Source organism: Aphelocoma coerulescens, chromosome 1, assembly GCF_041296385.1.
Source record: "Aphelocoma coerulescens isolate FSJ_1873_10779 chromosome 1, UR_Acoe_1.0, whole genome shotgun sequence".
In the NCBI taxonomy this organism is placed as follows: domain Eukaryota; kingdom Metazoa; phylum Chordata; class Aves; order Passeriformes; family Corvidae; genus Aphelocoma; species Aphelocoma coerulescens.
In genome coordinates, this window is record NC_091013.1 from 114,854,908 (window position 1) to 114,877,853 (window position 22,946).

Genomic DNA, 22,946 nt, shown 5'->3' on the forward strand with positions numbered 1-22,946 from the left:
ACCAAGGAAGGAGGAGAGCAGAGCTCTGGTCAGAGAACAGAGCTTCCATCCTCTTGCAAACGCTTGCTCCCTTCATCTCCTTGCATATCCCAGCACACCTCTGTACCCAGAGAGGCCACCTGGGATGTGAGGACAACTCAGCAGGAAGAGGGAAGCAAAACCTGTCCCTCAAGCATCTGATTGCTTGTCCATGCAGTAACGGGGCCCTGAAGTCTTTTTAAGAGACAAGGCCTTGAGAGAATCCACCACTAACCATCTCCGCAGCGTTCCTGTGGGTACTCAAATCTCTTAAGATGTATTTGCCCAGCCCCAAGAAATTTCTTCTCCTAGCTATGTTTTTCCTCTGAAATTTATCCTTTGCTTTCCCACTTTCCAACTTTCACCGGCTCCCTCCTTCTGGTTTTGGATCCTCCTGTCTCCCTGAAGGAAGTGCTCTTCCTCCCTTTCTCCACACAATCTCCCATCCCATAGGATTCTGCAGGCTGGGAAGCTGGAGACCAGCAAAGTACTGCGTCCCAGCAAGGAGCCTGAAAGGGGGCATAAAGACCGAATCCAGAATTCAATGAGGACACAGGGACAAGGACCTTTAACTGCATTAGAAACTACAGGGATCCCTTAAGATTAAGGAGCCTTGGTTTGGGGGTTTTCAGCCCAGGAGTGAGGTGCCACCTGAGCACCCACAGCCCCACGGTGCAGCAGGAAGGCAGGATTGGTCCTGCAGCATTTTTAACTGGCATGTGCACAGCCCTGAGCATGCCTGTCCCTTAGGGTGTCACCTTGCTGCGAGAGACAGGCAATGGGGAAGTCAGGAGCACTCCCCGTGGAACACTTGGCTATTGAGTGACATTAATGTGTAGTAAAGCCACTTGAGCACGGACACAGACCTTGTTCAATAAGCTTTTCTTGGTTTAAAACAAGCAATAGACCAAACTTTGAAAACTCTGAGCTACAGTCTCTGCTAGAGGGCAAGGTAGAGCTGAAAGAAGAGGACAAGGATCTCCTCTGTGCTGTCTCAGACCTCTATGATCCAACCACGTTCACAGGCAGGGTTTTGGTGATCTTTGAGACCAGAGGAGTACAACCATCCCAGCTCTCTCTCATCCTAGAGATTGCAAGTATCAAAGCAGATAATTTCCCTCTGCCACTCATTTCTTAATGCCTCCATGGTTCTGTCTTCTAGGTATAACAAGTGGGGGATATTTGATGGATGGATGGATGGATGTTTACACTAGCTGACAGACCATAAACTTGTGATTCTTGGAATCCACTGTCAAGGCTGGTCAGGCTGTCACACCACAATAGGAGCACATTTACTTCAGGCTGTCCTGTCCTTCCAGACAGATTTAGTATATATTGCTTTGTACCAGATGGATGGGCAGACAATCTTATAGTAGTGACCTGGATCAACATTACATATTAAATTCAGTCCTTGGATAGGCATTCAATCTTTAAATGGCAGCATTACAAAGACAATGTTCTGAGAGGAAGAAAAGAGAAAACATGAGAGCTTTTCATTCTGTTCTTGCCCCTCTTTTTTCCAATTCTAGCTGCTGGGACTGCTCAGACTCTCCAGCAACAGCTGGAACCAACATTTGACAGAAACACCATCCCCAGTCATCTCCTTGGTTAGCACACCTCAAATCATTTCCTCTTCTAGCTGGTGCTGAAGGAGCCAGAAGTCAGTTCTGATCTACAGCCTTGTGCTGATCAGCTGGTGAGCCTGAGACAGGAAGACAGAGAAACGTGTTTCAACAAGCCTTTAAATCAGAAATACTTAATCCTATAAAAGGAAAACCTATATTTAAAAATACATAGAATGCCAAAACTAATAAAGTATTGAACTGAGACAAGGTCATGCCTCTGAGTTCCTCTCCATGAGCAGGACAGCGGGACAGCTGAGCAGGCTAAGAGAAATTTGAGAGAGAAATTGAGAGAGAGAGACTCAAAAGTAATGGTTGATCTAGAGGACACGGGTCAAGCCTCTTTCAGAATAAGTGGGCAAGACAATACTCAAGCAAATTCAATGCTGATAACATTTCAGACTGTTAGAAGGGACTAGGTAAGAAGATGACAGACTACACAGTCTCCCTTCAAACACTTTTCCATGAAACATCACTGAGGCCAAGGAATTAGGAAGACCCAAACCCCAAGGAACAAAAGCCCTGTGTGTTCATAGGAATGAGACCACGCTTGACTGGACTGCAAATGGCCAACACACAAAGAAGGCAGAAATTCAGCACTCAAAAAGTCAGTGTAGCATAGCAGAGAGCCTGACACACAGCCATGGCAGGCACTGCAGAGGAGCTTCCCTGCTGGCATTGCTTCCTCCTGGGAAACCTGGGACTAACACAGGCACAAGGGGACACTGCTGGTCCCAGGGGAGCTCCCTTGGGAGTATCAGGCAACCACGCAGCCAGCGTGGCCAGAAGGATGCCCAGGCTCTAAGTGCCCCTGAGGGAATCCAGCACCTCCTCCCAGCAGGGGTGGCAGGAGGGGATCCTCTGCAGGGCTGATGGCAGGTTCTGCACACATTTGTGAATAAAGAACATTTCAGTGATTCAGGTTAGTGGCAGCACCAGAGGTATGGATAGGCTGAGAATGAGGATGGAGAGTGGCAGCTCTATAAGACACACTTTGTAGGGGGAAAAGCTGTGACTTTGAAGTGCAAAATTAATAGCTTTGCTTTTGCCTGAAGTGTTCGTTGCTTATATGGTCTAGATGATTAAAGATCTTTCTAGGGAGCTCGGGAATTGTAATACCATACATATATAACTTTGTCATGAAAGTCTGATGACAGAAAAAGAAATAGCATCAAATGAGCTTGTAAGACTCACTGTAGCCAAATAATGCAGAACTGCTTCATTTTTCCTTCGGTGAACATTGGGTCACATTTTTAAAAATGAATTTGCTGAGGCCACATTCACATACCACCACTGGTTTCCCACAGACATCTGAGCAATTGAGTTTGACGGGCAACAGAGTTCTCAGAAAGTAAATGTCAGTCAAGGAAACCAAATTTTAAATTCACGTGGGTCAATATCCACCCCAGAGGCAGCTCTGTGTTCCTCCAGCCCTCAGGAAGCACGAACAGTATTGTGTAACCAGTCCAGTGCTGTGTAGCCAATAACAAACCAAACAACACACCTCCACTGGAGACTTTATGCAATAAATGCTCACCAAAAGACATTTTAAGGACAGTTAAATGCATTTAGATTAGTAATGGAAAACACCCAAGAGAGCCTGGTGGAAATGGTGGTTACTTCAAATGTACTTTTAGGTCCCTTCCACTGGTTCCTAGGCATCGGAATCCTTAATGCCCATGCAGGAATCTCACAGAAGGATGGATGTGGACAAGGGGTGCAGAGGACCCTGATTTCTCGGCTGCTCATGAAGTTCCCCTGGGAAGGTTCAGCAGCTTCTCCACATGAACACTTTTCACCCTTTTGTGCCCCTGAACAGAGGGTTTTGTCCTTCCCTTTCCAGCCCTTACACTTCCCAAGCACAAGGTGTCCAAAGGAGTGCCACAAGGATGGTGAAGGGTCTGAAGGGGAAACCTTATGAGGAGCAGCTGAGGTTGCTGGGTTTGTTCAGCCTGTAGAAGAGACTGAGGTGGAACCTATTGCAGTTACAGCTTCCTCATGAGGGGAAGAGGAGGGGCAGACACTGATCTCTTCACTCTCGTGGCCAGTGTCAGGACTTGAGGAAACATCATGAAGCTGTGTCAGGGGAGGTTTAGGCTGGATATCAGGAAAATGTTTTTCACCCAGAGGGTGGTTGGGCACTGAACAGGCTTCCCAGGGAAGGGGTCACAGCACCAAGCCTGACAGAGTTCAAGAAGTGTTTGGACAATGCTCTCAGGCACATGGTGTGACTCTTGGGGTGTCCTGCACAGGGCCAGGAGTTGGATTTGATGAGCCTGATGGGTGCCTTTCAACCCAGCATTTTCTGTGGTTCTGTGAACACACTGCAGCACCAGCATAAAACCCACTACCCCGTCCTCTGCCACACCTGGCTTCATACCCAACCTACTAACACAAAACCACTGGTCTCTGGGTGAATAAAAGCAATTATTCCATGTATGTTGGAAAAAAAGTATGCCCCCAGAGCAAGTCAGAAATCAAAACACAGAAAAGCTGCAATATTTACATATTCCTTTAAAATTATTCCCCGACTGAGGCCTGTAGGACTGCTACATTAAGCCACTCTCCTCCCTCGAGGTGGCTACATTTTATTAGAAGATTAGGCTTTTTTTTTCTCTTTTCATTTCTGCATTACAAATTCTGTTTGGCTGGCACATGACAGGCAAGAAAAACAACCCCACTGCAGTGTTTGCAGGAGCAAGACCAAGTCTGCTGCAGACGCCTGCTATTTTTTGAGAGGATATCTCCACCTCTTGGGCTGGATCACAGGGGGAGCTGCTCAGGGATTACTCAGAGCTGGGGTTTGTGACTCACTATCCATATGCAAGAGCTCCTCTTTACGATAAAGTTGTTTTAGACAGAAAGGGGTAAAGCAGATGGGGCCAAGCTAGGGGTCAAAATGAACTGGTAAGGACCCATGAGAGAGTTAAATTTCATGCTCATATTGGACATGAACCTAATCTTAAGAAGGCATGTCAGTGATGGTCAGCCATATGACAACACAAAGAATGCAAAAGACACATCGAAAGATTTTCCTAGAAACTGGATATGGGTGTGTGGCCATGACATTTTTATCAACAGCCCCAGTAAAACCCAACACTCTCATATTCAGCTGCAAGCAGGGTTTCACTAGAAATTATGTTAACCACCAGCTCCTACCCTTAAAAGGAATCAGATTAGCAGTAAGAGGCAAGCCTGAGGTCAGAAACTTGCTGCTATTTGTTTGGGTTTTGGAGTAAATGCCGTGCCAGCTCTTCAGCCTGGGAACAAAGTTTGAGGTTGAAAAGTGCTTCTGACGGAACCAGTTTGATGTGTGCCAGGCTACAGGCAAGACTTTTCAGAAACAAGTGTCCAAAATTAGCCATTGCGAAATCATGTAGTCCAGTGAAACTACAATTTCTTTCCCACCTTGCTTTTCTTCCACTTCAGCCCAGATTCAAGAAAGCACTTAGGTACACATGCATAGCAGAAATTACCATCATCTTTGTTGCATATTCATAGAAAAATGCACTTTTTTCCAATTCATATTCATTTATCACATTCAGTTCAATTCATTTTTTTCAACCCTTGCAGATCACGAGAACTCTTTTCTCACCCGTTCTTTTTGCCTGAAATTAAGTTTTGGATTATTTTTTCCCTCTGTGACCTTGTATCTTCTTAGGATATAGTTACACTTTGCTCTCCATATCTCTAGCTTCACCAGACTCATCTCTGACATTTCCAGAGAGATGCCAAATTTGAGGACTTTCTGAAAAGTTCATTAAAGCACCCAGTCCTAAATCAACAATAAAGACATTCATTAAATGAAAGCGAACTCGAAATAATCCTCACTGATTCCTGATGGATATCTCTGACCACTCAAGCACATCACAGTGAGGTACCTGAGAGCTCCAGATCATCAAAGGAAAAAAAACCGAGATGTTTTATCCCTTTTCCTGCCCTAGTGCACACCTGGCACACTCCAAAGCGCTCCTCCCACACCCCAAATCAGGGCTGCCATCACACCAGGTGCATTTCTTAGCAAGCAGTGAGGCTGCAGAGCACATCCACTTCACAGCATCACACATCCACAGCATCTCAGACACACAAACACAAACACAGACAGGCCTGGCTGCTCTGTACTTTCATGCAGTGTCATCTCCCATCTCACCCCCAGCATCTCTGCACCACAGACTGGCCTGCAGTGGGAGTCTGCAGCTTGCTCTCTTTCACTTCCCAAGGCAAAGGTGAGAAGGATTTTAATCCTGATATGCGAGTTCTTGCAAAAGGAACAACGTTTCTGACAGCTGACTGCTCTTCTAACAGGAAGCACTCTTACAATGAGAACTATTATTTTAATTAACAATTGGAAAGCACAGTCTGGGGATGAGGTGGTTTCTAATTGTTGTGATAGGATTGTAAAAGGTGTGCAATGGTACCAATAGAAGCCACTGACCCCATTGGAAATTATTGGGCAAGGTCCTCTCCCCTTCACTAAGCAAACAGTCAGACCAGTCACCCCAGCATTAAAACCTACAAATCTGGAAAAAATTCATTGTGGTTGATACAATGCAGCTAATAATGACTGTTTTTTGTCCACAGTGCTGCTGTTTGTTTCAAACCATTTAGCAATATTCATTAGCTCCCCTACTTCTAATTAGGGTACTTAAGAGAACATGCAATAAAGATTTTTACTAAGGGAGACGTGCCCCATTCCCTTCTCTGACTCAGGTGTTGACTCTGATGACCTGCAGTCAGGCTTTACTAGGAATCTCTCTTCAAAAATGCCAAATGAATCAAGAAAAATATTGTGCTGCCTCTTTCTTAAAATCTCACCATCATTGGAAATTTTAAATCATATGTTCCTCTTCCCGTTTCTTCTATTTATTTACAAGGGAAGGATATTAAACTCCAATACCAAGACTGTTGTGCCTCTGACCTTTTTCATGGCTGAAACCCCAGACTCTGAAGCCCTAGAAAAACTCATGTGTATCAACAATCCTTAAAATTAATACTAAAACATAGTCTTACGACAAAAATTATGTCAGCCATACCATTGTCTGGGATACTTCAAATTCTTCCTCTCCAGGAATCTCAGTCACCCGCATTAAATAACTCCCAATTGAGACATGAGAACTGGCAGCAGCGTAAATACCCACGGAGCACTGGCTGGTACAGCTGACAGACAGATGGGATCAGAACAGCAGCAAAAGATAACACTGAGCCTGGACAAGCAGCTCAGGCACCAGCCTGGAAATTTGGAGAGTGCCCTCAGGTTCCTACTCCAAGAATTTTTATGTCTGACAATAGGCAAGGCATCTGTGACTTTGTCTGCCTGAAATGCCCATCTGAAAAAATAGAGTGGCCCCTGCCTCCCACTAAGGAGGTGCTGAGAGCCTACAGGAATGCCATGACCTGAGATAGGCAATGGATGTAAAGGGGAACCAGAATAAAAAACCTTTGTGTCTTCATAAAAATCAGTTGCAGGGGAAGACAAATCAGGATAAAAGAGTTTAAAACTCTGTGTCTTGAGCAGCACTGTGTGTGTACCCAGGCAACGTGCACAAAAGCAACCCAACTATTCCCATTTTGTAATAGCAGTGTTTTCATAACCATAAGGGTCCAGAGCTGTCAGAAAAGACCTGAAGGAAAGGTCATATCTGTCATTCAAACAGCTACTAATATAGTGTGAAAAACAGCTGAGCTCTTGCATATACAAAGCCTTCTGCATGTAGGTTTGCTACCTCCAGCCTTCCTGGAGAGACAGGGAGTAAGTGTTATTCCCATCTGCCAAAAGACAATCTGAGTTTGAACAGCCTTCTGAATGCTGCATGAGACATTACCCTGACTTTGATTCAGCTCGAGTTCCCAGTGCTCCCTCCACGCCCCTCACTGTGCGTCAGGACCCAGTTTCAAGTTCATTACCTTGGCGTTCTGAATTAGCACCTACTGCCTGCATACAAATGCACTCTTTGCAGCCAGCATTCCAACAGCTTTCAAAACCTGGGAGAACTCCCAGCAGAGATGCAGCTCACTCCTTCCAGTACTGCTGCATGAGTCAGGCTCCTGTGTGCTGTTGCCTGTTTTGCCACGGGTTCCCAGCAGCACCAGGGCACTCCATTAAATTTCCTCCCAACACCTGGGCACCAGCAATCATCAGGATCTGTGTAGGACTTCACCAGGGAATGGTGCAGATTAACAACTGCGACCTGCTGTGAGCTGCATGGATGGGAGACACTACCAAAATATGGACCACAAAGTTAATAAGGGATAACTATGTATTCCTCAAAATTATCAGCTGCTGCTTTGTACTGGATTTCCCTTGCTGATTGCATGTAATAGCAAAATGCATGTCCTTTGTTTATGAATGTAAAAAATCCATGGTATGTCTCATCTCTCTGCTAGTTCTTGACATGAGGAGCATTCACCCTGTGATTCTGCAACTGGTGTCAGCCCAGATGTGGAGACTGCCCAACCATAGTTCAGCTGGTTTTATGCTTCCTCAGAGCTGGTGGTGGGGAGCTAATTGGTGTTGGCTCCCTGACATTTTATACCATCCAGTGCCTGTACCAGCCTGATGTAAAAACAGCTTCTCCATTTGACCACATGAAACACATCAAAGAGACCTGCCACACTTTTGCAATCAGTTGCTGAAAAATAAAGTGACGAGACTCAATGTCTGCTTTGAAAAACTCTTGTTTAGGCCAACAAGTCTGATTTCCACAAACCTGTAGGGAAAATGTAGTTTTTTTAAAGTTCCTTGTTTTTATTATTTTATTTTTCTTTTTTCCAGGGTATGAGAGCTGCAGGACCAAGAATAGAAGGATGAGTTAGAAACCTCTCAAAGCAGAGATCTAGCATGGAAATTCTGACAACCATCAATGTGAGCAATGCCACCAGGCACCACTCACAATCCAGAGCATCTTTCAAACCTGTCAGGGGTTTTTAGAAAGGGCTAAAAATAAGTGCAGAAATGCAGCAATATATACACACACACACACACACACATTATTATTGTTCAAAAAAAGAACAGGTGGTCCTGCCAGCAGTGTAAACACAGATGACTCTAGAAAACAGCAAACAAACACCCATCTGAGCAGCCTTTCCTAGCCATGCAAGCAGCACTCTGAGAACTCTCCTTGAGTTCTCCCAGCCAGAATCATCTGGGATCCTGACACTCTGTCATGACAAGGCCGGGGTACTTCCAAGCATCTTGATTTCCTTCACCCAACATATTCACACAATTCCACCCTCCTGACCTCCTGTGGATTATTGCCCTTCTGAAAATAACACACATGGAACAGCTGGTGGGGCCAGAAATGTCTTACATGTAAATAGCACAAGTCCCTGCTTTCTAGCTCCCCACCACTTGATCTGGCCCCTATCCTCATGTAATGAAGAGGAGAATTTACTGAAGGGGAAAAAGGATCAGGGCACTATGGACAGCCCAGAAGGATTCAAACAGCAAATGTGGATGGCTGCATGTTGAAACCCACCAGGTCCACTACCTGTAGGGAAGGCAAAGAAGAAAACATGAAGCAGTCCTGGAGTCTCAAAATTTATCCTAAACCTGCAGAAAAAAAAATAAATTAAAAAAAATAACATTTCACCCCAGATTTCAGTTACATCTCCTCTGCCCACCACAGGAAAAAGACTGATGTCACAGGCTGAATCACACACATAAATCCTCCTGCTTGGTCATTTCTCTCTGAGAATGAAAGCATAACAAAACAACTTTGCAGGAATCCACTGTAAGGCTCAACACCATCTCTTTGTAGCCCTCCTCTCGTGGCTGTTTTGAAAAAAAGCAAATGTAATTTACACTTGCACCATCTCCTTTTTCATTTCATATCATCCCAAAACATTTGGTTTAATAGAAATACCCTTGGTTTAATGTATATTCACAAAAAGTAAATGAGGTGATAAAGCTTAAAAGTGCCAAATGATTAAGTGCTGCCACAGGGGAGCACATCTGCCACGGCATCAGAGCACCGAGTCCCAGGACGCAGCATCTCGGGCACAGTGACAGACTGGCAGCTCTCCCACCACACCTGGACTGCATAGGCACGGAGAGTCCACCTGACATGGCTGGGAACAGCTTATCCAGCTTGCTTCCAGAGGCTCCTGCTTGCCTCAGCTTTCCTGTGCAAGGCAAAACCACTCTTTCAAAGCTGAAGAGAAAACTGGCCTGCTGTTCTCCCAGAGCGGCGCATAATTGAGTCGGCGTGATGCCGCAGACTACCAAATGCAGCAGATGGCTGCAGGCACCATCCAGTTTAGGATGACAAAGTTGGAACAAAAGAAAAACAGAAGGCAGGGAATGCATCTTCTGCGCTGGGTTACGGGGCAGGGGATGAACCTTGGCACAGTCGGTCCGTCGCCAGCACACGGCCGGCTTCCAGCTCTCCCACTGCCACACCAACAATGACCAAATGCCCAAGCCTGGAAATGACAAAGAAAAGGGAGGGAAAGCCACATTTTCCCAGGTAAAAGAGGCAGGAAACTACCAACTATGTGCTAACCTGTTCTCTATGTATTTCTAAAATACATGGAAGAAAATCTCTAAAAATGTCCTCACAATGCCAGCCCTAAATATGACAACTCCGACTTCTGGGACTCTCCCACATAACCTGCAGGAATTCAGAAATTAAATTATGACTTGCAAGTATCAACACACATCATTTCACTGCTGGAAGGTAAAGCACTGATGTGAAAGCATGCAGAAAATGAGACGAGATACGTAAGATCTGCACACTGTACCGTGAATGGTGTCTTGCAGGGAGGGCTTGGTCTGTGGTGGAATTTAGGGGTTTATTTTTGCCAATTCCACCCCAAAGGATCACAGACTTTAGGAGTGGAAACATTCCTTCCATTTCCCCAGGCGCCTTGCTCACAAAGCAGCTGGCTACAAGGTTCACCACAACAGACAGACTGGAGGAGACAAGAGTGATATGGCTCCACAGGAAGCAGCACGGCACACTCAAACCATTTATAAATAAAGTTCAGCCCTTTGTGAAGGCAATACAGCTTCCATGCCCAGACTGACTGGTTTATAATAGGCATTGTAGTCACCAGTCCTTGCAGGACACAGAAATATCATCATTATCTCCACAGCTGGGAATGGAGAAAGTTCTTTTGGCTGCAGGATGCAGCAGCCTGTGATTCCAAACATGAATCCTGCACAAACTCCTGCCGTGTTGCATTTGAGATTTCAGCAGCTGTGATCACTTCAAGGGACCAGAGTGAAAGCATGTTCATTGCCCTCAGAGAGAGTCATGGGAACATTTTGGGGTGTAAGAAGTATTTGGAAGGGCAGGCAAACACTTTGCGCTACAGCAGAGCAGAAGGACTCCACCCAGAGGTGGAGCTGCCCCAAAACAAGGATGGGACACAGAGATAGCATGCTTGGCAGGAGCTGCTTGTGCCCACTTTGGGCAGTCACACCAGGCTGGTTAAGCCACCCTTCTCCAGCAGCCAGGCTCCCAGCCCAGCTGCAGCCTGTGTGGTGAAGAGCTGTGGGAGAACATTTCCAGTTCACTCTCCTTGCTGAGCAAAAAGCGCTTGGGAAAGGAACCAAAGAAGTCAAGGCAACATGTCTATTTTCTGACCCCTACCAATCAGAGAGAAATAAACCCACCTCCCTCAGGGGCGTCCAAATGCTATTTGTGCCTCTACCATACAAACAATTTAAGGTAAATCTCTGATTTACACCACAAAGAGCTATAGCCCTTTCACAGAATGATAGAATCATAGAATGGTTTGGGCTGGAAAGGGACCTTGAAGATCATCCAGTTCCAAACCCCCCCACTAGGCAGGGACACCTTCAACTAGACCAGGTTGCTCAAAGCCCCATCCAACCTGGTCATCCTTTACCTTTCTTCAGGGACAAGGTGTTCACTTAGTCCAAAAAAACAATAAAACACACAAACTCATTAGGTTAAATTGTTTCTTTTGTGGGTATTTTTAAAGCACTATTTAATTTCAATCCACATTGCAGAACAAAAAAATCTAATTGTTATAACTGGCCTCACACCTTATCAATGTATCAGCCACACAACAACTGTGTGACTTGGTCAAACCACAAAGCTCACTATGACTCAGTTTCCTCTTCAAAAAAAGGAGGATGTAAATGCAAACTTATCAAGCCAGAGTGTTCTGAGGTGTGACACATTTTTGAAGCCCTGTAAAAGGCAAATGATAGCAATGGTAATATTTTGCAAAGACAGCAATCATTGCAATTTGGTTCAATTCCAACCAGGAGGAAATGTGCCCTCTGCTTTCAGAGTGGAAAGTTTCCTGAAACGTGCTTGTTCATTAGAGCTCATTACTTTCCTTCAGTGGAAAAAAAACTTACCCCTGGTGGCCATTGGATTAGCCTTCTGCTCCTCGTCTGGTCACAAAAAGCAACAGAAGGGTAAAAATAACAGGTCCTTTGAAAATGTTTCTGTAAAGATGGCGCATCTTAGAATAAATTTCTACACAGTTGGACGAAGAAAAAAAATAGGGCAACACCATTTGCTTAAAAATTGACAGCCGCCTGCTATTTTGGACATCTCTCCTCTAATTGCACGCACCTGCTGTGGCGTGGTGTATTCTAAAATACATCTCACCAGCAATGCTGCTTGGCAGCAGCCAGGGCCACCCAGGAGAGACCCTGCAGTCCCAGACTTCACAACTTCACAGGAACCAGGGTTTTCTTCCAAGGTAACATTTGAATGGAAATACAAATCATTTCACTGTGAGCCTCTCTCCCTGCTCACTTCTATCACATCACCTCTATCTCTCTTCCACCTTCCCTCCCTCCCCCCTTAACTACTTTTTCCTGTTCCCTCTCCCCTCAGCTTGACCCCTCGCTCTCTTGGAACACAAGATTTAGGCTTGATTTCTTCATTTGTTATGATTTCTTCATTTGCTATTTTCTTGGCTTCTGAAATATTTTTTTCCCCTTCTCTCCCTGCTCTTGTTGTGCCTCTGTGTTTCACATACTCTAAGCTCAGAAAACTGAGGTAACCCTTTCAGAACTGCAGGGCTTTGAGAGACACGAGGAGATGACCAAAATCCCCCCTCTGCACGTCCTGGTGTCTGTGCCAACCTCTCACCACCCGCAGTGGCTCCTGTGCAGGTCACCATCCTCTCTGTCCTCTTTCTCCTTCGCCCTTGCCCTGCTCCCTGAACACCTCCGGGGACAGTGACTCATGACGGGGACGGCAGCTCATTCCAATATCTAATCGGCCTTTCTGTGAAGAAATCCCTCTAAATGTCCCACCTGAACATCCCCGTCACAACTTGAGGCCGTGTCCCCTTGTCCTGTCAGTGGTTCCCTGGGAGATGAGGCCGAACCCCACCTGGCTCCTTTCAGGGAGCTGTAAAGAGCGGTAAAGTCCCCCCTGAGCCTCCTGTTCTCCAGGCTGAGCCCCCCCAGCTCCCTCACTGGCTTCTCATCGGACCCGTGCTCCAGACCCTTCCCTTCTCTGGACACGCTCCAGCACCTCAAGGCCTTTTTCGAAGTGAGTGGCCCAAAACTGGACACGGCATTCGAGGTGTGGTCTCATCAGCGCCGAGCACAGGGGGACAATCACTGCCCTGCTTCTGCTGGCCACATCATTGCTGCTCCAGGCCAGGATGCCACTGGCCTCCTTGGCCACCCAGGCACACCCGGCTCAGTTCATCCGCTGTGACCAGCGCCCCCGTCCTTTTCCAGTGGGCCGCCTTCCAGCCACTCTTCCCCAAGCCTGGAACGCTACACGGGGTTATTGCGCACACTCGCGCCCGGTGAGTGGCCCAGGGAGAAGGGCTAAAGCCGGCGAGCAGGGGCACAGGAGCGCCGCCGGGCCCGGGTGCCGGCCGTGCCCCATCAGGGCGGGGGCACCGCCGGTCCCGCCCAGCGCCGCCCGGTTCCCTGCGCGGCGCCCGCCGGGAGCCGCAGTCCGCGCTCCAGCCGGGGCTCCAGCCGGGGCTCCAGCCGGGGCCTGCGCTCCCCGCCGCTCCCCGCGGTGCAGCCGGGCCGCCGGGGCCGCCATGGGCTGGGGGGCTCGGCTGTGGCTGCTGGGCGGCCTGGCCGCCTGGACGCAGCGGCGACGGGCGGCCGCGGCCGGGCGGGATGACGGCGAGGGCGGGCGGCACCGGGAGCTGGAGCTGAGGCTGGTGCAGGTCGTGTACCGGCACGGGGCGCGCACCCCGCTGCGGCCGCTGCCCGGGGTAGCGCCGGTGAGCACGGGGTGGGACGGGACGGGGCAGGGGCGCTGCGGGGCTGTGCCCCGACCCCCAGCCGGCGGCAGAGCAGACTGTGCTCCTGCCTTGCTGCCGGCAGCCTGATGGTTTGGCGTTTATGCCGCTTCCCGAGGCGATGGCCGAGAGTAATTCCCGAGGGGAAAGCGAGGGAATTTGGGAGCTTGCACCCCATGCCGCCTACGGGCTTGGGTAATGGTGGCTGGAAAGCTGCCCAGTGGAAAAAGGCCTGGGGGTGCTGGTCGACAGCGACTGAATATGAGCCAGTGTGAGCCCGGGTGGCCAAGGACATCAGTGGCATCCTGGCCCGGATCAGCAATAATGTGGCCAGCAGGACCAGGGCAGGGATCATCCCTGTCCAGTTCTGGGTCCCTCAATTCAGGAAGGGCATTGAGGGGGTGGAGTGAGCCCAGAGAAAGATCACGGACCTGGGGAAGGATCTGGAGCACAAGTGTTAGGAGAAGCCGCTGAGGGAGCTGGGGGCGTTTTGTCTGGAAAAGAGGCTCAGGGGTGACCTTACCACTCACTACAACTTCTTGAAAGGGGGTTGTAGCCAGGTGGGGGTCAGGGTTTTCTCCCAGGGAACAAGTGGCAGGATGAGAGGATACATCCTTTAATTTGTGCCACGGGAGGTTGAGATTGGACATTCAGAGGAATTTCTTTACAGAAGGGGTGATTAGACATTGGAATGGGCTGCTTGGAGGTGTTTAAGGAAAGACTGGGCATGGCACTGTGGTCTGGGTGACACGGTGGTGTTCAGTCACAGGTTGGACTCCATGATCTCAGAGGTCTTTTCCAACCTAATTAATTCTGTGATTCTGTAAAGTAGAACAGCGATAGCACCATAGTGGGACAGGTGACAGCAGAGGGAACAATTGCTGCAACTGCAGGGAGCCCTCAGGGGTAGGATGCAGGGATGGGCATCCTGGGGCTGCTGTGCCCGTGGACTTTGCACCAAGGCCAAGACTTTGCTCAGCACCTCGCAGCTGGTACTCAGCAAACATATGGCTCCTGCCTCGCTGTTATCGTGTGTGCTCTGGCTCCCCAGCTCAACCGAGGGGGCCTGGGGAGCCAGCAGGGGTTAGCTCAGGTAGTTTCCTACAGCAGCTTTTTGGTGTGTAGCAAAGAGTAGCAATTGTGATTTCCTACAGATTCTTCTTCTGTAAGGGGAGGAAAGCAAGTACTGCCTTTGCTGCGCATCAGATCTGCAAATCCAGGGAGCAGCACTGTTCTCATTTCTCTATGAGCTGTGTGAAGAGATCTCTTTGTCTTCGTGTTGTGTTGTTGGCAAGGCAGCACGGTGTAATACTCCAGCTTTAGTTTACTGCTCTTAAAAGTCCTTGGTTTAATGCCCTTGAAAGTTTTCTGCTGAAACACTGTTTGTTTGTTTGTTTTGAAACAGGTGGAATGGCATCCCACTCTTTTAGATGTACCTGCTAAGACTAAGTTTGATTACGTGGTGACAGACCTAAATGGAGGACCTCAACCCCACTCACCCTTGGATGAGGAATACAAAAAGACTGTATTCAAGGTGAGGCTGTATTTCCTGGTGGGTTCCTCATTCCTCTGTAGACTTTTTTATTTCCATGGTCCACTGGAGCCCTCTCTTTTTCTTTGCTCTCAGGGTGGTGTAGTCGCAGGACAGCTGACTACAGTGGGGATGGAGCAGACATTCGCCCTGGGGGAAAGGCTGAGGAGAAGCTTTGTGGAAGAAGCCAAGTTTCTTTCACCAACATTTAAGCCTGCTGAGGTCTTGTGAGTCTCTCAGGTCCCTCCTGGACCTTCCCTTTCTTCCTGCCCCCTCACAAGTAGCCTTGTGCTAGGGAAACTGACTAGCACACCCTTCTGCCTGGCTTCTGGGCCTTCATCTTTGCTCAGCCTGGCACTAGAACTCACTCGTGAAACAAAGCATCCAATTGCCCAGCAGTCCTGAGAGTGATGCCAGGGACAGATTGATCGCACCTAGGCTGAGCCATTGGCAGTGCTGCTATGCACTTCTGTGGTGAGCAAAGAGAAACAGGCATTTCTGGAGCACACTTTAACTCACTGTAAACAGCTGAAGTTCAGTGAGATGAAGCAACCCCTGCTGCTCACATCAATAATGCTGAGAGCATCTGGCTTCAGATGAGAGAAAAAAAATCACACCAGAGAAGTGCCAGTTTGTTATCTCCACTATCTCTGATGAGCAGTTCAGATTACAGGTGTCTACCTAAGGTATCTATAGTGACAAAAGATGAGTCCCACCACAGCTTTCCAAAGCCACAGTGGATGGAAGCAGAACCCTCAGTTCCAGCAAGACCTCCCCAGCTGCAGCCATGGTAACATGAAGGAGAAAGTGCTACCTCACAAACTGCCTTCTCTCTTTCAGCGTCCGTTCCACTAATATTTTCCGGAATCTGGAGTCCACACGGTGCCTGCTAGCTGGGCTGTACCAACAGCAGAAAGAAGGTTGGGGAGACTTTGGAATAGTGCCTGTCCTTGCTCAGTCTTCCCTAGATGCACACAGCTTCCAGATCCTAACTCTCTCCAGCTCCTAGTTGTTACTTCTTCCCTGGTTCTTTGCACTTGACCCCCTTCCCCACTTCTGGTCCTGCAGATTCTTTACCAGCTTGTTACTTGTTCCCTCTCTGTGTATCTTTCCGCTGCTCTTTCAGACCTGCTGAGGAGGTTAGTGTTAACCTTCTTCAGAATCAAGAAGGCAAAAAGATCTCACATCTGCTCCTTCCATATTCAGTTCCACAAACAGAAGTGACTTGCCAGAGCTCCTTACACTTCATGACACACGGACTAATTTTTGGCACATACAAACCCTAAGAAAAATGAACACACAGCTAGGAAGCTTTACAAGGTGCACAGCAGGCATCCCTGTGAAAATAAATGCACAGAAACAAGTACAGTGGCTTGTGCTGCAGGTGATAGCTCGGGGGGAATTGGTAGTAGATAACACTGGACTTGAGCACAAAGACTGTGGGAGTGATTAAAGCAGTCTAAAGAAACACAGATGCACTACTGATCACAGAAACTTCCTTCTTGTTCCACAGGATCTGTTGTCATTGTCACTGATGAAGCAAGCTCTGAAATGCTCTACCCCAATTACTACAACTGCCAGCGCCTGAAATGCTTGACCAGGTAATTGCCAGCAATATCTCCCCGTATGATTTCACTGCTGTTTCATTTCAGCAGTAGTAATTTACAACAGCACATTTTCTTCCCATTTCCCAATTTCTTCCCCTGCCACTTACTGTTCTCTGGAAATGGTTAGCTAGTTGTATAAAATACTTGGTAAGTGGAATTATACACTAGGCAGTGGCAGCAGAAGAAAATAAAATAGAGACTTTTCCTTGAAAGACAAATTTAATTTAGTCTGTGTCTAGCAAACACTCACTACTAGCTAATGTACAGCTAGTCTGTGGCATTGCTGCAGGGCAGAATTAATGTCATCTACATCCCTTAACAAGCCTTTCAAGTGTGAACATATTGGGCCTTCTTTTTATATTCAGCTTCTGGTTTGGGGGTTATTTCAACATTCCCGTCACATTCATACCTTTCAGAAGAAAGTGAAATATACTCAGCCTTGGCACATTTAATGAAGACTAATGAAATAAAATAAGGAACATCCTACATAGAACACTCATGTTTGCAGAGTCAAGTACTCTGAAATGCCTGTGCCAGGTTTGGGCACAGGGTGGAAAATGGAAAAGAGAGGCAGATATATTAGTTTGGCTGGATTGTACATTAGCATATTTTTGTCCAAAATTCAAGAGTTGTCAGAATTTACTTGGAAAAGCTCACTGTGTAATGCTTGACTCTGCAGGCAAATGATTGGTCTAGACAGTGGTGAGATGACAGGCCCCTAGAAGGAGCATATTCAGCCTCCTTGAGTAACATCACCTGTCCAAAAAGGGTCTTCTGCTCCCTGTCCCCCTCTGCCCACCAACTGCACCTTTTGTGACCATGTAATGGTAGACTTTGAGCTGCAGTAAGCACTGCCTCAGCTTGCAGGCTACCTAGGAAGTACATGGCCAGCATGAATATTCTCAGCTAAATTTTTTAAAATAAAATTTAAAACAGCATAAAGATGCAAATGGCTTCTAACAAATCAAAAGGTGGATTTAAGCTACAAACGAGTAGCTAGGTGTTTCCCTTTTCCCATACCATATAGCAATCAGTTCAAAGCCTCTACCCTTTCTTCTTTCATGAGGCTGTTAAAGGCTACTCCCTGAAGACATAGACCTGTTCCAGTATGACCAGATCTGTTAGCTGATACACAGCCCTTGCTTATGGGAACCACTTCTGGGGTGTTCACATCTCATCCTAATTTTTCCTCCTGCCTCTGTGAGAGCAGAGAGCCAGCTCGATCCTTGAGAACTGGATATTGTGTCTGTCCTTTCTGCAGCTCAGACTCCCAACATCAGGAATTCCTCAGTATACTGCAGTGCTTCTCTTCTGCCCCTCACTGATGTGGGACAACTGGGCTGGGTCATGAGAAAAACAAAAGACAGAAAGCCTGGTGTGTGAAAAATTTTTGATTTTCTTAATTCCTTTACAGGGATAGGATGCAGAATGCTATGCGTCAGCCAGGTATCTCTGATGACTTGAAAAAAATTAAGAAGAGGATAGGTATTGATGGTGATGAGTCTGTGGATTTTTTAGTCCTCCTTGATAACATTTTTGCTGAGCAGGTGAGCTGAGCCGTTCTGTTGCACTGTCTCAGAAAGAAACATCCCCTTACCATGCACATGGAGGAAGTCACAGAGTGCCAACACCCATAAATACTAATGTGTACTCAGTACCTTTCTATACAACCCAGAATGTTTATAGAAATAGCATGGCCTTTTGAAAAAGCAATACATGAGGTCAGCCTTGCTGTACAATGGATGAAGACTCATCTCCAGTATTTTTGTTCTTACCTTGAAATCCAGTATTTCTTTGAAGTGTAACGTAGAGCTAAGAGAGGCGTTGGGCCTTGCTTACCCATTACAAAGTGCTTTCCCTATTTTGGCACTCAGCATCTAACAGTCATCTTAATCCCAGTTCCAGCAAGCTACCTGTGAGCCAGACTGCTTCTGCTACTGGAAGGAATTTGGGCACATTTGTACCCCACCTTAGCACCCCCTTTTTGCTGGAGCTAATGATAACTGGTCTGTGTGTCGGCTGAATGGCTCAGTGTTACACTCCCCATAGAATTGCACCCCAAAGAACATACAGCCATCCTTTTGGTACACAGAGCAAGTCTGTGTGTTTAAAACCATCCTGAAAATCCTCACATGAGTATCACAGTACAATACTGTAGTACAAATGGTGTGACATGAGCAGCTGTTTTCTGTGGGCACTCATCCATGTGTCTTCAGGCTGGGTTCAGAAAGGGTCAGACCCTACCACTCTGCTACATCTCCTTCCAGGTGCACAATTTGCCAAGCTGCCCTGTGCTGAAGAGCTTCCAGCAGACAGTGGAGCGCCGATCTGTTGACGCCATGCTTTTCCTTCTGGAAGACAGTTCCAGGTGATTGCCTGTGTCCATGCCTCTGGCTTCAGGGGCTGTCTTACCCAGGGTGGATGTGCTACACCAGCTTACTTCAGCAGACAGAAGTGCTTTCCCATCTGCTGCTGTCCTCCACCAGAGCCCACTCATGAGGTTTGTGCCTCAGCCATCTCAGTGTAAAGTTCAGTGCCTTGAGTCAGTACCATGAGCTAGGAGAAAGGAGTGCACACTGAGGAGACCAGGATGTGGGCTTGCCCCCTGTTTTGTTGATCTCATGAAGAGGGTGGTCTCACAGGAGTAGCAGTAAGCCGCTGAGGTGGGCAATGAAGGCTTCAGGTTGCCACAGGGGTTTCAGTGAACCAGTGGCAAAAGCAGAAGAGATACTTCCAGCCCACGCCCTGAGGCTGCCCTTGCAGTTGCACAAGTACAGTCCAAATTCCAGCCTGGGAAGTTCATCCCAGGGATGGCACCTGCACAGCTCAGCTGAGAAGTGCTGGTGCTAGCGGAAAAGGTGATGCCAGGTCCTGCACGCGTGTAACTACTTGCAAAGAGAATCTGCTGCTACGTGCAGCTAATTACCTCCACACTTGTTTGTAAAGGCTGGCTGAGTTGCTAGCCTAGCAGTCATTTTCCTTTCAGATTCGTTTGCAGCTACCACATTCACTGGCTCTTCTCAGGTGGTGGTATAGGGCTGTCTTTACTAGGGATTAGAGATCTCAGGTAATGAAAGACTCATTTACCCCATTCCCACAACACCCAGCAGAGTTAGTCACACTCATCTTCCATTTCCACTGATGTATTCATTAGGTAGAGGGGGTTTCTTCCCACCAGATACTGTATGAAGATCATCTCTTTGTTCAGTAAAAGGATAAAAACTAATTTTTAAATAAAGCCATCATTTTCTTGAACCCTGCCCCTCCTCACCAAAGACCCCAACCACTTCAGCTGCTGTTTTGCAGCAGTCATCTTCCCTAGCTGAAACCCATGCACTCAAAAATCATATCAGGAAACAAAATAGCCCAGGGGACAATCAAAGAGTTTCTAGATTTTCATTTACATGGCCACACCTCATGAGACTGCTTGTTAACACCTCTCCCCTCCCAGTCTGCAATCACATTAGAGTGGTGACTACACAACAGCTGAACTAAAAACCAGCCATATTAATTGCATTTAATAGTTCTTAGCTACATTAAGTGCAGGTTATCAAATCATAAGAGAAAAGCAGGTTCTCAGGCTTTCATGTGTAGTTATTTGAAAGTTTTTTAAACCACTAAATTTATTTCTGCTTCTTTTCTAGAGAAGTTCTTCAGATGAATATTGGCCTCCTGTTCAATACCTTGCAGAAGAACATTAAAGCAGCAATAAATCCCTCAAATCCAGCTGAAGAGGCCCGGTACGGCACAGACCTCTTCCTCTGATAGTTATAAATTCTAACTTGATGTCAGTGTGAAAAACTGGTTCAGAAAGATATTGAATGTGTGGGATAAAAAGGAGTGCTCACCTGCTGGAAAAAGCATGAGTGCTACTGCCTATCCATGGAGGAACACAGCTGACATTCTAGGTCTGGTTTTGTTTTTTCCCTTCTTTTCTTTTCCAGGAAGCTCTTCCTCTACGCTGCTCATGACTCTACTCTTATTCCTCTCCTACTGGCACTGGGCACCTTTGATCACAAGTGGCCACCTTATGCTGCAGATGTGATCCTGGAACTGTATCAGCACCGGCGCTCCAAGGAGTGGTTTGTGCGCGTGTCTTACCGTGGAGAGGTGAGATCCCGTGGGAAGTCCCGCCTACAAACCTTGGGCTTTTGGTTTCACCATGCAGCAAAAAAGGGCCTTGGCAGTGCACAATAGCTGTGATTTTTGTCTCTTTGCCTTGCAGGAGCAAGTGGTGAAAGGCTGTAAAGCAGGTCTCTGTCCACTCGAACGATTTCTGGAAGTCCTTTCACAGTATTCAGTCAGTCCAGAGGAGTACAAGAACCTGTGCTCCCAAATGGACAGGAATCGGCAAACCAACTCATGATTAAGCAGTCTTAAATTAAAATTCGTTTATTGTCACAATCTTTGACAATTTTTCTTTATGTCCTTGCTAGCCTTCTCTGTTGCAAAGGTATTTTAGATGAGCAGATATTTTCCTACCAGACACAGGGTGGCACAGTGTCACTTTACACTGTTAGCAGCAAGCTGAAAGAAGCCACGTGACAGAATGGCTCAAGTTTACTTCTGAGGTGGCCACACAAAAGCAGGCAGAGGCTGAAAACAGCAAGGGAGAGAACAGACCATTTTAAATTGCCCCTCTGCATCAGGAATGCAAGACAAAACATTTCTCTTCCTCATATGCTGGGACTGTGGGATGAAGCCCAGCTTGCTCTGTGCTACCAGACCTGAAAGCTTTAACGTAGCATTGATTTTATGTTTGGTAATGGCAGAAGCCGTTGTGCCTTTCCCTTTCTTTTGGCATGTTGGAGGGTTGCTCTCTGCAGACAGATGAGCCTCCCTAATTGTATAGCATTTAGCTACCCCATCTTGAGGGCATTTTTGTGCACAGAAAACATCTCCAAAGAGACAGAAAGCCTCCAAACCTCTTCCCTGCATTTCTCTAATTATGGAAATTCTGCTGTGAGCATGCAGAACAACCACAGTGGGCCAAGTACAAGAACACACAGTCTTGGTGAACTCTGCTTTATGTGCTTTAAACAAGGAAGTTCGGGGAGCTGCGATCGACTTCAGCTTTGGACAGCAGTGATCTATTTTGCTCTTGCTGAAAGAGGACTACAGCACCAGCCAACAGCAGTACTTCTGGCTGAGACTACAGTTTCTCCTGTAAGACAGCACTCGGAATCACTGCTGCCAAAGTCATAGAATCACAGAATGGTTTGGGTTGGAAGGGACCTTAAAGATCATATATTTCCAACCTCCTGTCCAGGTCCTTCTGGTTGTGTCAATTGCACCACCTGACTTCATGTCCTTTGCAAAGTTGCTGAGGGTGAACTCAATCTCACTCTTTCATTGAAAAAGATCTCCACTTTTCAGTCAGTAAATAAAACACGGTCCCTACTTTTTTTGGGATAGGCAACGGTTAAAATAGGGGGACCATTTATTAAAATGGCCCTGCAATGTTGGTTCTGTGTTACCCCTTCTTGCTTGGTGAAAAAATCACTTAATGTAAGCCATTGACAGATAACGTGATAGAGGCACTACAGCACCTTTTCCCTGAGAAGAATGGGCTGGATTTACCTCCACTCTTTCATTAGCCTGCCACCACCACAATTACATGTTGACACCACACACAGCAAACAGAATAATTTCAGTACTAAATACATTGCTGGAGGTCTCACGGAATTGCTATTAGAAGCTGTCAAAAAAGCAAACAAAACATTGTTATTTTCCATCAAGTTTTTACACAGCCTAAAACCATAATGCCAGTATATAAAAATCAATGCCTACCCCTGCTTAAGAACAGTGCATTCTACTCTAATCAAGCTTGCTCTCATACACAGTTTCAAGTATTTGGGGAACAGTGATGAAAATATTGGGTCTACAATTACAAGTTATTTGTGAGGCACGGACTGCTTGGAAAAAGGCATCGGAAGCTTTGGCCATAGAAAGGGGGAACTCACA

At 46.9% G+C, this 22,946-nt stretch overlaps 2 protein-coding genes across 3 annotated transcripts in view; one reads left to right on the forward strand and one right to left on the reverse strand.

Annotated features, from left to right (window-relative positions):
• GJA8 (gap junction protein alpha 8) overlaps positions 1-7,715 on the reverse strand; it is a 68,552-nt gene extending 60,837 nt beyond the window's left edge. The window contains exon 1 of the transcript XR_011153576.1: positions 7,545-7,715. The gene's annotated coding sequence lies outside the window, so the exon portion shown is untranslated. The remainder of the gene's footprint in view (positions 1-7,544) is intronic.
• Positions 7,716-13,540: 5,825 nt separating this feature from the next.
• On the forward strand, positions 13,541-21,386 carry ACP6 (acid phosphatase 6, lysophosphatidic). Of its 2 annotated transcripts, none has more exons than XM_069025168.1 (10): positions 13,541-13,826; positions 15,250-15,378; positions 15,472-15,602; positions 16,216-16,295; positions 16,889-16,976; positions 18,397-18,529; positions 19,250-19,350; positions 20,627-20,722; positions 20,927-21,092; positions 21,208-21,386. In XM_069025168.1, the coding sequence occupies exons 1-10, from the start codon at positions 13,638-13,640 to the stop codon at positions 21,346-21,348; spliced, it is 1,254 nt and encodes a 417-aa protein (XP_068881269.1). In that variant the 5' UTR covers positions 13,541-13,637; the 3' UTR covers positions 21,349-21,386. The 2 variants fall into 2 exon arrangements, with proteins under 2 accessions (XP_068881269.1, XP_068881270.1); XM_069025169.1 differs by having other exon boundaries at positions 13,541-13,769.
• Positions 21,387-22,946: the final 1,560 nt, after the last annotated feature.